Source organism: Solanum dulcamara, chromosome 9, assembly GCF_947179165.1.
Source record: "Solanum dulcamara chromosome 9, daSolDulc1.2, whole genome shotgun sequence".
Classification (NCBI taxonomy): Eukaryota; Viridiplantae; Streptophyta; class Magnoliopsida; order Solanales; family Solanaceae; genus Solanum; species Solanum dulcamara.
Genome location: NC_077245.1, coordinates 18,849,100 through 18,862,140, shown reverse-complemented (window position 1 = coordinate 18,862,140; position 13,041 = coordinate 18,849,100). Strand labels below are relative to the sequence as shown.

General features: G+C 38.7%; 1 protein-coding gene across 3 annotated transcripts in view; it reads left to right on the top strand.

Moving 5' to 3' along the window:
- The first annotated feature begins 352 nt into the window (after positions 1 to 352).
- Positions 353 to 13,041, top strand: part of LOC129902084 (phospholipid-transporting ATPase 2) — a 56,735-nt gene continuing 44,046 nt past the window's right edge. For all 3 annotated transcript variants that reach the window (XR_008770045.1, XM_055977117.1, XM_055977118.1), the window contains exons 1-2: positions 353 to 498; positions 12,396 to 12,657. Coding sequence is in view for 2 of the 3 variants with exons in the window: in XM_055977117.1 (XP_055833092.1) it covers positions 12,476 to 12,657 (182 nt within the window). In the remaining variant the exon portion in view is untranslated. The remainder of the gene's footprint in view (positions 499 to 12,395; positions 12,658 to 13,041) is intronic.

Below are 13,041 nucleotides of genomic sequence, written 5' to 3'. Positions count from 1 at the left end.
AGTACAATTTCTCCTAACTAGCTATCAAACAACCCCTTAATGTTTTAGAAGTGTTCCCACTGATGCTACAAAAACAAAAATAATAACAAAAAAGTTTTATAAATATCTATAAATTTAAAACAAACAAGAAAGAAAGAAATAAAATATGAGAAATTATGTGAAAGCACATGAAGTAAAGAAATAAAAAATAAACAATATAATTTTTTATATATTTAGAAAATTAAAAATAATTTCAAAAGTAAAAATAATAAAAATAAAAACTAAATTAAATAGTACTCTACTCGGTCAAACAGGCATTTGACTTTAGTAATTACTCTTAATTACACCGGCTTTTCAATAAGATCCTTGGCAATATCACGCCGTCGATTTTTCTAATACTCGGCGATTTCACCCCCTGAAGCTTGCTGCATGCGGGTGTCAACGGCGGAGCTAAGACCAATTCCCTCAACCACCGTCGGCAGCAACTTCATCATGGCCTCCTTGATCCTCTCGGAATCGGTAAACATCTCCTTTTATCTGGACAACAACTCAGTGCAAATTGGATTATTCTAGAATCAATGTTTATTGGCGACTCTATTGCTTTAGTAGTAGTTCTAATTGTGATTTCTCTTTTTATTGGTAAATTTCTGTTTCTTTGTACTTGAAGGTCTGATCGGAGACTATGTTGCTCCAGAAGTAGTTCACAATTATTTTTAATTTGCCCAATTTTTTTTTAATTAATCATTCTCTGGTTGGCGAGTAGATTGCTCTGGAAGTAGTTGCTATATATTTTTTTTTGGCAACATTGTGAAATTACCATAAACAACTAGTGATGATCATCAGGCTTCAATGAAAAACAGCTAAGTACAAAATTTTTGCCAAAACTCCTACTCCTATATGCACATTTGGAAAGCTTAAAAAAAAAAATCAATTCTGTCTACATTTTCCAGTGTGATCTGCTCCACTATATCCCTCCTTTTGTACACCAATTCTTCGTATAACCGCCAGTTCCTATCCCTCCATGCATGATATATCAGGCTCCCAGAATGGCTGTCACCACTTCCTTTGTGAACTTCTTCCAATGCCTTCTCATGATCCTCTCCCGAACCTGCTTGATCTTCTCCGATGGTAGAGCAATTCCAAACCACTGCAATACTTCTTCTCTTGCTAATCTGAACCGATGACTGGTTTCCACAGCTTGTGTATCACACAAACAACAAGATAGGTCTTCAACATGATATGCATATGAGCTAGCCTTCCTTTAGTAAGTAGTCTTTGGTGCACAACAAGTCACATAATAATCTATACTTGGGAGGGGATACAGAGTTCCTGACAAGCTCAGCAACATCTCACCTCACCTGAACCCCTCCTTGATAGATCCATATAACTTCTTGCTATAGAGTTGTTCCCTTTTGCAGTGAGGTTGTAACAACCCTGAGCATACCACACTCTCATTCAATCCTTCATTGAATTCAGCTTCCTCCAATACCAGCTACTATCTAAAAGGGCCCTGTGATTCCATATGCTGGTATTTGTCTTAATGTAGACTCCATGCACCCACTTGTACAAAAGCAGCTTGGTTGTCTGCAACAGTGTGACAAACAACTTCTTTTAGTCTGCTACATATCAGCTTAGAGATGCACTTATACACCACATTACAACATGAGATTGGTCTATACTGACTTGTCATCTCGAGAGTGTCAACTCTAGGTATAAGAGCAATGTTGATGGAGTTGAGCTGTATAAGCAATTTGCCATTCTGAAAAAAATTCTAATACAACTTTTGTAATACCCTTCCCCACTTTGCTCCAGGCTGTCTTAAAAAATCCAGCTCCATTGCCATCTGACCGTGGACTCTTCGTGTTTACAAAGGAGAATATAGTTGATTTTACATCCTTTTCGGTGAAGGGAACCAATATCCTCATTTGTTGTTCCATTGTTAAGATACTTCCATTCTTCAGGAGGTAATTATTGGCATTCCTTCTGAGTGGTTCTTTCCTGCCTAGTAGGTTCTCATATTACTCCACAAAAATATTGACAATGATATCAGGATCTGTTTGCTAAACTCCTTGTTCATCCTTTAATTGTGTAGTTTCTTTCTTAAGACTCCTATCCTTGATGACAACATGAAAATATCTAGTGCTGTCATCTCCTAATCTGAGCCAAATGGCCTTGCTTTGCTTCTGTAAGTACATTTCAGCTAAGTAGGAGAACTGTCTAAACTTCAAATGTTTCTCCTTTTCTTCCTGCTGAGCTTAGTGTTCAAAGGGTGAGCATGTAAATGTAACTGAGCTTGCTTCAAGGCCTTCCTATCCTCATCAGCCTTAGTAGTTGTGTTTTTAAAGTGTTGAGCATTCAACTTCTGTAGTGCACTTTTCAATAGCTTCATCTTCTTTATTACTTGAAACATTTTGCACCCCATGATTGGCACTTCCCAACCAGCTCTCACAACATTCAGAAACTGAGGTATTGGCATGCCTTAGACCCTCTATGGCTCTTCTCTGCTAGTGTCACTTTGGCAGGACAGTAGTGACTAATACCCTCAGGCATAAGAATATTCTTACTTGAGGGCATAGTGTCTAACTACTCTTGGTTGATAAACACCCAATCAATCTTAGAGAATATCCTGTCTTCCCCACTCTTGTCATTCCATGTGTATCTGCCAATCAATGTATATTGCCATATTCATCTATACATTGTGCAAAGTCAACTTTCTCTGTCCATGACACATGATTACCTCCAATCCTATCATCATCATGACACACAGAATTGAAGGCTCCTAGTATCAACCAGGCCTTCTCAACTATTCCTTGCAGGTACAACAAATATTCCCAAAGACTCTTCCTCTCTTCCCTAGTATTAAATGCATAAACAAATGTTATCAGAAAGGATAATTGTAAATGTAGATAGGTCCACTTCATATGTAACAGCTTGAGCATTCATACTAACTGGAATAATATGGTAGTAATCTGGTTTCCAGGTAATCCTCCAGATTCTAACATTATAGTGATGTTCCTGATTGGTCAAGTATTGCCATCCCCCAAACAAGTTATTAGCTAATTGATCAATCTTATTTAGCTTAACTTTTGTTTCCAACAACCCAGTTAACCCTACTCTTTCCTAATTTCAAAGGAGCTTAACCTCCTTCTGCTTATTAGGGGAATTTAGCCCCCTAACATTCCACCTGATGAGATTAACCATTCCCAGGAGATGGGATGGTCTTATTCCCTGCATTTCCAACAAATCCTGGACTTTGTGATGACTGTGTGTTGGCTTGCTAATTCAACACCTAAAAAGAGTTTGGTCTAGTGACTTTCTTGATTCTGCTGCTGCACCTCTGGACTTCACCCATGCCTCAGTGGGGTGATCCATCCTGCAGTACCACGCAGCCCTTTATCAAAGGTACTACCTGATTGTTGATTCCTTAGTAGAGTATGACTCTTACTTTGACTTGTGCCCCCATCAACCTGAGCTTTTGCTGCTTGTAAAGGATGTCTACTAGCTTGTGTCAATGTTGTCAAAGACACGCTTAAGCCCTGAAGCGAGGCTAAAAATACATTAAGCGTTTCGCCTTGCTAAATATGCACTTCAGCGTCGTCATCAAGGCTCTAAGACAAACTTTTCCTTGCGAATTAGTGTTTCTGTGAAGTCACCACGCTAAACAATTGATGTTTCATTTTACAACAACAACAACATACCCAGTGAAATCCCACTAAGAGGGGTCTGGGGAGGGTAGACTGTACGCAGACCTTACCACTACCTCGAGGAGGTAGAGAAGCTGTTTCCGAAAGACTCTCGGCTCAAGAGCCTCAAACTCAAGTAGAAAAGATAGAGAAACAATGAAGAAGGCATGGCATTTAATACGCAAAGCAAATATAGTCTACAAGAAAGAAACAATAACAACCACAAAATAGTGTGATAATAGAAGCACGATACACAACATAACATGCTAAACCTCCAGTAACCTTCACCCTTACTAGCCTTCTATCCTAATACGCGTCCTCCACTCCTTCCTATGTAGGGTCATGCCCTCGGTAATATAGAGTTGCGTCAAATCCTATCTAATCACCTCTCTTCAATATTTCTTCGGCCTACCTCTACTCCTTCGGTGATCCCCTACAACTAGCTTCTTGCACCTTCTCACCCTCCTTTGCACATGTACAAACCATCTCAACCTCGCTTCCCTCATCTTTTCCGCCACAGAGGCCATTCCTACCTTCTCCCGAATAACCTCATTTCTAATCTTGTCGCTCCTAGTATGCCCACACATCTATTTCAACATCTTCATTTTCGCAACATGCATTTTCCGAACATGAGAGTTTTTGACTGGCCAGCACTCCATCCCATACAACAAGGACGGTCTAACCACCACTCTATAAAACTTTTCTTTAAGTTTGGGCGGTATCTTCTTATCACACAGACTCCAAAAGCAAGCCTCCATTTCATCCATGCCACCCCAATGTGATGTGTGACATCACTATCGATGTCTTCATTATTTTGAAGTAAGGACTCAAGATACTTAAAATTTTCTCTTGGGAATAAACTGACTTATAACAATCACAGGAAAAGAGATGTCATAAACTGACTTATAACACTCACAGGAAAAGAGATGTTAGGTCTAGTCACTGTGAGATAATTTAGCTTTCCAACCAGCTGTCTATACCTTTTAGGATTACTGAGTGGCTCCTCATGTCCTGGAAGGATTTTAACAGTCGGATCCATAGGAGTGTCAATGGGTCTACGTCCTGTCATTCTTGTTTCCTCAAGAATATCTAAGGCATACTTGCGTTGAGAAATAACAATATCTGATCTAGACTGAGCAACCTCAATACCTAGAAAATGCTTTAGTCTGTCGAGATCTTTAGTCTGAAAATGCTGAAAGAGATGTTGCTTCAAATTAGTGATTCCATCTTGATCATTGCCGGTGATAACAATATCATTAACGTAAACAACTAAATAAATGCACAGATTTGGTGTAGAATGCCGATAAAAAATAGAGTGATCAGCTCCATTACGAGTCATGCCAAACTGCTGAATCATTGTGCTGAACTTCTCAAACCTCAGGCCATAGAGTGACCTGCAAAATCGACCTACAAGGGTACTAGACTCCCCCTGAGCAACAAAACGAGGTGGTTGCTCCATATAGACTTCTTCCTCAAGATCACCATGCAAAAAAGCATTCTTAATGTCCAACTGGTAATACAAAGATGATACAAAGGCATAATGTGGTGAGGATAGACGATGATAACTCAAGAAAGTATAATGTGGGTTAACATTTCGAGTGGATCATATATCTTTTTGAAGTGCAATCGGTTGGCTAAGAGGAGGCAGCTCTGCAGTAGGAGCAGGGTCCAGCACATGACATGAATCATCTGGGACTACAACTGGACGCGGACGACGATGATAAGTCAGAAGTGGTGGCACTACAACTGGAGATGTAGATTCCTCAAAAGTCAGTATAGGTAAGACTTGAGGTATGGGTAAGACCTCAGATACATCAGGATGATCAAAAGATGTATGGTAAGGTTGAGATTCAAAGAATGTGACATCGACGGACATAAGGTATCGATGAAGTTCAGGTGAATAACAACGATATCCTTTTTGAACTCTAGAGTAACCAAGAAAGACACATTTGAGGGCACGAGGGGCTAATTTATCTTTCCCTGGGGCTAAGTTATGAACAAAGCATGTGCTCCCAAAGATACGAGGGGGGATAAGTAAAGGCGTGACTGAGGAAATAGTATGAAATGTGGAACCTGATTCTGAATAGAGGATGAGGGCATTCTATTAATTAAATAACAAGACTCAAGGACTGCATCTCCCCATAAGCGCAACGGAACATGAGATTCAACGAGAAGAGTGCGAGTGGTCTCAATGAGATGCCTATTCTTCCTTTCTGCTACACCATTTTGTTGAGGGGTGTACGAACAAGATGTTTGGTGAATAATTTCATGGTGAGTCATAAAATTCTTGAAATTGGGAGAATAAGTATTCTAAGGCATTATCACTATGAAAAATACGAATATAAACACCAAATTGATTTTGTATTTCAGCAAAGAAACTTTTGAATATAGAAAATAACTCAGAACGATCTTTCATTAAGAAAACCCAAGTGCATCTTGAATAATCATCAATGAAACTAACAAAATAACGAAATCCTAAGGGTGAACTAACTCTACTAGGACCCCAAATATCAGAATGAACTAATGAAAAAATAGACTCTGAATGACCCTCAGTAATACGTGAAAATGTAGCACGAGTGTGTTTCCCAAGTTGACACGACTCACAGTCTAAACTAGACAAACTAGGCACCATCTTTTGCAGCTTGGATAGACTCGGATGTCCCAAACGTTTGTGAATTAGGTCTGGAGGATCTGTAATGGAGCATGCTGTGAAGGAATTTGAAGATGTAAGATAGTAAAGGCCTTGTGATTCATGTCCTGTGCCAATCGTCTGTTCCGTACTGCGGTCCTGCATGAGAAAAAAATCATCAAAAAAGAATATGCCACAATGTAAGGCATGCGTCAAACGACTAACATATGCCAGATTAAAAGGAGAGCTAGGGACATAAAGAACAGAGTCTAGAGTAGTGTTATCAAAGGCAAAAAGCGCAAAAAAGCTCTAAGGTCCATTAAGTCTTTAAGCGCATAGCACAAATAAAGTGTGGGCTTTAATAAAAAAAGGAGATACAACTATATATGTTTAGTCCAAGACCAATAATTATAAGCATGAATGACAAATATATGACCAAAGAAATTGAAAAAAAGGTATGATAAAGTAAAATATCAATTGTTTAGAGTCACTTCTTCAAAAGAGACTCTTTGTCAAGGAAAAGTTTGCCTTAGAACCTTGATGACCACACTGAAGCGCACATAAAGCAAGGCAAAGCGCTAAATACGTTTTGAGCCTCGCTTCAAGCCTCGCTTCAAGCCTTAAGTGCTCTTAAAGCGCCCCTTTGACAACACTGGTCTAGAGTGACAGAAGAAGAGTTTGGCTTTTCCAACCCTTTTTGGTTTTGTTTGGATCCCATTAGCTATTAGCTAATAGCTGGAAGAGATTGTGAATAAACAATACCAGACAAAAGTGATTTATTACCAGAGATATGATTAGAAGCGCCTGAGTCTATGACCCATGATCCAAGAATACTAGATTGTGAAATACAAGCAAAAGAATTACCTGCAACAGAAACATCAAGTTATGCAACCGAAGCTACTTGTGGTGACGTTTGCTTACTTGCTGGATACTGGAGGAACTCATCATATTCTGTATGAGCAATATGAGCATTATTGGATGATTGATTAGGCTGAAGTCACATATGCTACTTGTGGAGATGTCTGCTTACTTGCACAATTTTGAAGGAACTCATTATATTCCTTTAGAGCAATAGGATCATAACTGGGTGGTGGACCATGCAAAATATAACATATGTCACGAGTCCAAGTTTATGGCAATGAATACACTTGGATCGAGGTTTTCTAAAATGCCTTCATCCTCGCCGATTCTCCATAGATTGAATGTTCATTTGTCTATGGTTTGAGATGTAAGAACGAAGGAGTCAATGGTGGGTGATGATGCTACTTTATGACTGGGAGGCGCGGCAAGACGAAGTAGACGAGAGAATAATTCATCAATTGTAGGAACTACAGGACTAACTAAAATTTGATCACGCACTAAATCATGGTCAGTAGGAAGTCCAACAAGTGTAAGAACTAGAAACAACGTCTGTCTGTGCGCTTGTTGTTTTTCCACATTCGTAGTAACTGGCATTAATGTTTCAAATTACTCCATGACTGCTTGTACCTGTCCCAAGTAAGTAGACATATCGGATTCTTGTTTCTTTAAGTTGGTCATTCGAGATATCACATCATAGAATCAAGATATGTCATTAGTGTATAAAGCAAGAGCCTTTTCCCAAACTGAATAACATGTCTGGGATGAGCGAAACAAGGGCATCAACTTGGAATCGATAGATCGCCATAGGAGACTGTATAATTGAGCATCAACCTTCACCCATCGTGCTTTGACTTTTGCATCTTCCTCACTAGCCTTCCCTTTTTCATCTACTACACAAGCATTATTTGTTAAGTGATCTTGAACACCTTAATCTTTGCACCACAACTCAATCGAAGAAGCCCAAGCTAAATAGTTTGAACTTCCCATTAATGGTTCTGAAGTGATTATAGGGGTTGAACTTCCAATCCTCATATTTTTGGAACCAAAAACATCACACCCAAAAGACATGGTGTGAAATTTGTCTTGAAAACAAAAAGAAACACTAAATTACAGAAACAAATCCTAATTCTGGCGATCGAATCTGGTCAAAAACTGCATGGATCTGGTTAGAATGGCTGGATGACCACAACTAGAAAAAAATTGCTCAAAAAAATAGACCGAAATAGCCCTCACTCGCCTGCGCGTGAGCCAGATCTCGTCGGAAAATTGTCACCTCTGATCGGCGCGTGAGAGATCGTGGGGTGATATTTTCCGGTGGTTCTTGCTGGGGTTTGGTCACCTGAGCCTTCTGAGTCTTGTGGTGGTGTTGGTTTTCGCACAACACCCACAGAACAAAAGATGACACAAATCAGTCCCAACAACCATCAGAATTGACGCACGGTGATTTGTTTCTACCTTTGAATTTTCTCACCAATACTCTGATGCCATGTGAGAAGTATATGAGAAAAATATTATTGAATTGTGTAAGAACAATATTACACAGACCCTATTTATAGACATTATAAAACAATCCTTTTCCAAGTAGGATACTATAAACTATTCCCATTTCTATTCCTATTCTAAGTAGGATTGTGTACACCTATTCCTATTCTAACACCTACATTGCAAGTATAGCCAACAACTATGGAGGATATTTTTGAACCTCAAAGGCATCTCTTGGACCATACCCAGGAAGGTCTTAGATGCTTTGAAGAGCTGGGAGGCAACAGAGGTGAATGCAAATGACAGAAAGAAATGGAGAATTATCCTTGCTAGTATATGATGAACTATTTGGAAAGAAAGGAATTCTAGGTGTTTTGAGAGCATAGAGAATGATGTTCAGAGGGTCAAGTTAAACTGCATTTTATTGTTATGTTTTTGGTGTAATCAATTATACTCCAATGACACTGTATCTGTAACTGATGTTTTAGACTCAATATAAACAAATGGAGAATTAGCCTTGCTAGTATATGATGGACTATTTGGAAAGAAAGGAATGCTAGGTGTTTTGAGAGCATAGAGAATGATGTTCAGAAGGTCAAGTTAAACTGCATTTTATTGTTATGTTTTTGGTGTAATCAATTATACTCCAATGACACTGTATCTGTAACTGATGTTTTAGACTCAATATAGACTGGAAACAGTGGAAAAGGAGACATCTGTATATACGGTTTAAGTACAACCCATGTACTGTTTTGTGATATAATACAAAGTTATCTATTTCAAAAAAAAATTATTAGTCTTGGACTAAACACATATATTTGTACGTTTTCTCCATTTGTGCCATTTCTCATTAAACCCACGCTTTATTTGTGCTTTGCGCTTAAAGTTCAACAGACCTTAGAGCTTTTTTGCGCTTTTGATAACACCGCCTGTGTGACACCCTTAGTTATCTGCACCTTCCATGGCTTTGGACGCATTCTCTCCTCCTCAGGTTGCTCTAGTGGCACCCCTGTATTGTTGTGTGTATTAGAGCCATTCTTCTTCCTACAAACATCCATTAAATGGCCATACTTATCAGATTGACATTCATCCTCACCTCAACCAGCAATCTGGCAAAATTGAGCCCAGTCTTCTTCTTGGTATTATGGTCCACCATCAGTGGCTAACCAACCAAACAACCAATCTTACTCAATCCTTTCTCACTTCAGTACTTGAAATCAAACCCTAGCAGTTTAATCCATATGGGAACAATATCGAGTTCATCTCTCGAGAATTCTATATCAGGGGTCCAAGCCCTTACAACAAAAGGCTTGCTATCAAAGTGATCATTCCTCCCTGGTACACCTCATTTTTACTCAGAGCTGTATCAAATAAGACTAGCCATTCTTCAACATAATTGTTTTGTTGATGCCTTGTTTGCCCCACAATCTCTTAATATACCCCTTCATTACAGTAAATGGAGGGTGTGCACCCAACACATAGCATACTAATAAATTCTTCCAATATTCAATCTCCGACGTAATATCTTCTGGCTCAATTTCAACAAATGAGGATCACCTTGTGTGGTCGGAACCACATAGTCCAGTTTGAACCTTTCATTCACCACTTTTGCAATGTCAAAATTATCCCTAACTGTGCCCTTCCTTTAAGGTATCCCTAATTCCTCCTCTACTTCTTCAACCCAAGATTTCCTGCTACTTCTGGGAGAGCTGACTTCCCAGCCACAGTTGCGTCCAATTCAGTATCCATCCATTGTTGTTGTAATTGGGGGGAAGGTGATTAGATACGATATGACACATCTTCAACTTACTGAGGACATGACCTTAGATAGAGGGGATATATAGGTCGCGGATAAGGGTAGAAGGTTAGTAGGTAGTTAAGAGTTGTCCTATTACTAGCTTGTTCATGTATTTGGTTCGGTGGTAGTTTAGAGCACCGTGTTGAATGTTGTATTAATGTAGTCTTTGACTTTTGGTATTTGATATCATATGTGGTTTATTGCGTTTAGGTGACCACACTTTTTTGTTGTTGCTACGGTTTGCATATATGCGCTGTTCTGCTTTGTAATTTGTTGTCATGTTTCTTCCCACTATCTTTTTTGATTTTATTACTGCTGTGATGTGCTTGAGCCGAGGGTCTTTCGGAAACAACCTCTCTACCTCAGAGAGGTAGTGGTAAGGACTACGTACACTCTACCCTCCCCAGATCCCACTTTGTGGGATCTCACTGGGTATGTTGTTGTCGTGCTCCATATGCATAGTAGTATCTGATCTAGGATTTGGAGGTTATGGGTTCAAAGTTGGACCATTTGTGTATTTCCAAAAAGGGAACCCTATGTACGTTACCTTGATCAAAAAAAGAAAAGGGAACCCTATGTAAAAGAACAAAAAGTAATGTAGACTGTGGGACTCCAACTCAAGTCTAATAACTTAATATCATTCACATAGGGCTCTCATTACTAAAGCAAAATGCTTGTCGTTGCTGGGTTCATAATTTAATAATTTGTCAGCTTTTAGTAGGCTTTACAATGTATATACACACCCCATACTAGAACCAGTGGGTTTGGCGAAACCTATTCCTATTGAACTGGGTTCATCACTGAAAGGTAGTCTGATTGGCGAATGTTTTTCTATAGAAATATTGTGCAATTTTTCCATTTTACTGAATATTTGTCTTTTCTTTATGTGGTTATTTTCCCTGAAATTTTTGTCTGATTGGCAACTATGTTGCCGTAGGAGCAAAAATTGGCTGTAGATTCACAATATAACATTGTTCTTGGAGTAGTCCCATTTCAATTTTGTGATATTTGTGAGTTGCACAGCTTGGGTTGGCCAAGGATTCTTGCAGAGCAATAATAAAAATGATATCGTGAATTAGGTGATTCCGTCCTATCTGCCTAAGTCTTGGCAGATAGAGATACTCGGCATATGTACTGGTGAGAGATGGTAGGTTGAGTAGTCGAGGTGCAAACAAGATGTTGGACACAACCATTATAAAAAGAATGTCATCTTGAGTTGAGCTGAATGCATGGTTGGCTAGTTATCTGCTATTAGGGTGTGCTTTGGGTGGTATGATATTAACATAAAGAATCATCTAAATCTTAATCGCATACAAGCTAAGGTAGGCTATGAGAATCCTCTATGTCCTTTCTGTTCTATTCGGCCCCGTTTCATTCCAATACCTTGAAATAATTGATTCATATAGCCGACCCTAGCTTGTGTGGGGCTAAGGCATAGAAGTAGTTATTGTAAGGAAAATTACAGAAACTTTAAAATTGACGGTTCTCTAAATCTCACGCCTATCTCTACATTGACGTAAGAATTTCCTTGAACTAAAAGGTGTCTAAGCAAGTTATATCACTTATATAAGATATATTCTTTCATTATGTTTTATTTATAGCTAAGAAGCATTGGTTCCATGAAAGCTTACTTTTTTGGACATAATTTCTTTTATGTGATTTTAGGTGTAACGTCTTATTAGTACCTTCAGTTGTCAACCTTTGAGTAATCTGGATAAAACTGCATCCTGTCTGTTGTTAGAAGATAATAAAGTACACCTCTGTCCATTGTAATCCTAAGAGGACGGTCTCATGCTGACCATTAACTTTGAGAAGCAATTCTTGTTCCTATTAAGTTTGTCTTTGGATGAGTCAGATTTTCTGGTTGTTAGTGTTTTGTGATCATTGTCCAATCTCTTCCTTACAAGTGGTTATTGTTTCCGTAATGTAATTGTTAGCCTAATCACTTTTGTCAATATTGCAGGTACAATTCTAATTCGTTGGTAATGAATAGACCCAAAGGACACTAACTGCTGCTTTAACCTCAAAGTCAGCATCTATTACATGAAAACGTGCATACAGTTTAGTCAACAATCAAGAAATCATCAACTATTTCCAACAATGAAGCGTTTTGTTTATATTGATGATGATGATTTGTCAAACAATATTTACTGTGACAACCGGATCTCAAACAGAAAATATACTGTATGGAATTTTCTTCCAAAGAACTTGTGGGAACAATTCAGGTAACTTTCTAAATTTGTTACATAGAAGTGCTGCATTCTATATTAGATTGAACTTGCAGCTGTGAGATTTTTCCATTATGGTTTTTTCATGAATGTTTTTCTATCAATAATGATTAGGCTATCACAAAACTTCATTTTACTCCGTACACAAAACACAATTTCTCGAGGGCGGATCAGAAATTCTCTTAATTTACTTTTCTTCTTTACTGTTTCCGTTTTGGATAAGGGCCCTGGCTAATGTAGAAAATTTAGAGGCCACATGCAAAGTTGAGATAGATAGAACAAGATGATGAGGGGCTTTTCATCAGGGAGAGGAGGGATGGGAGAGTTTGATATAGCGGGAGATGATGGTCTCATAAGAGATGGGGGACTAGGAGTAACTTT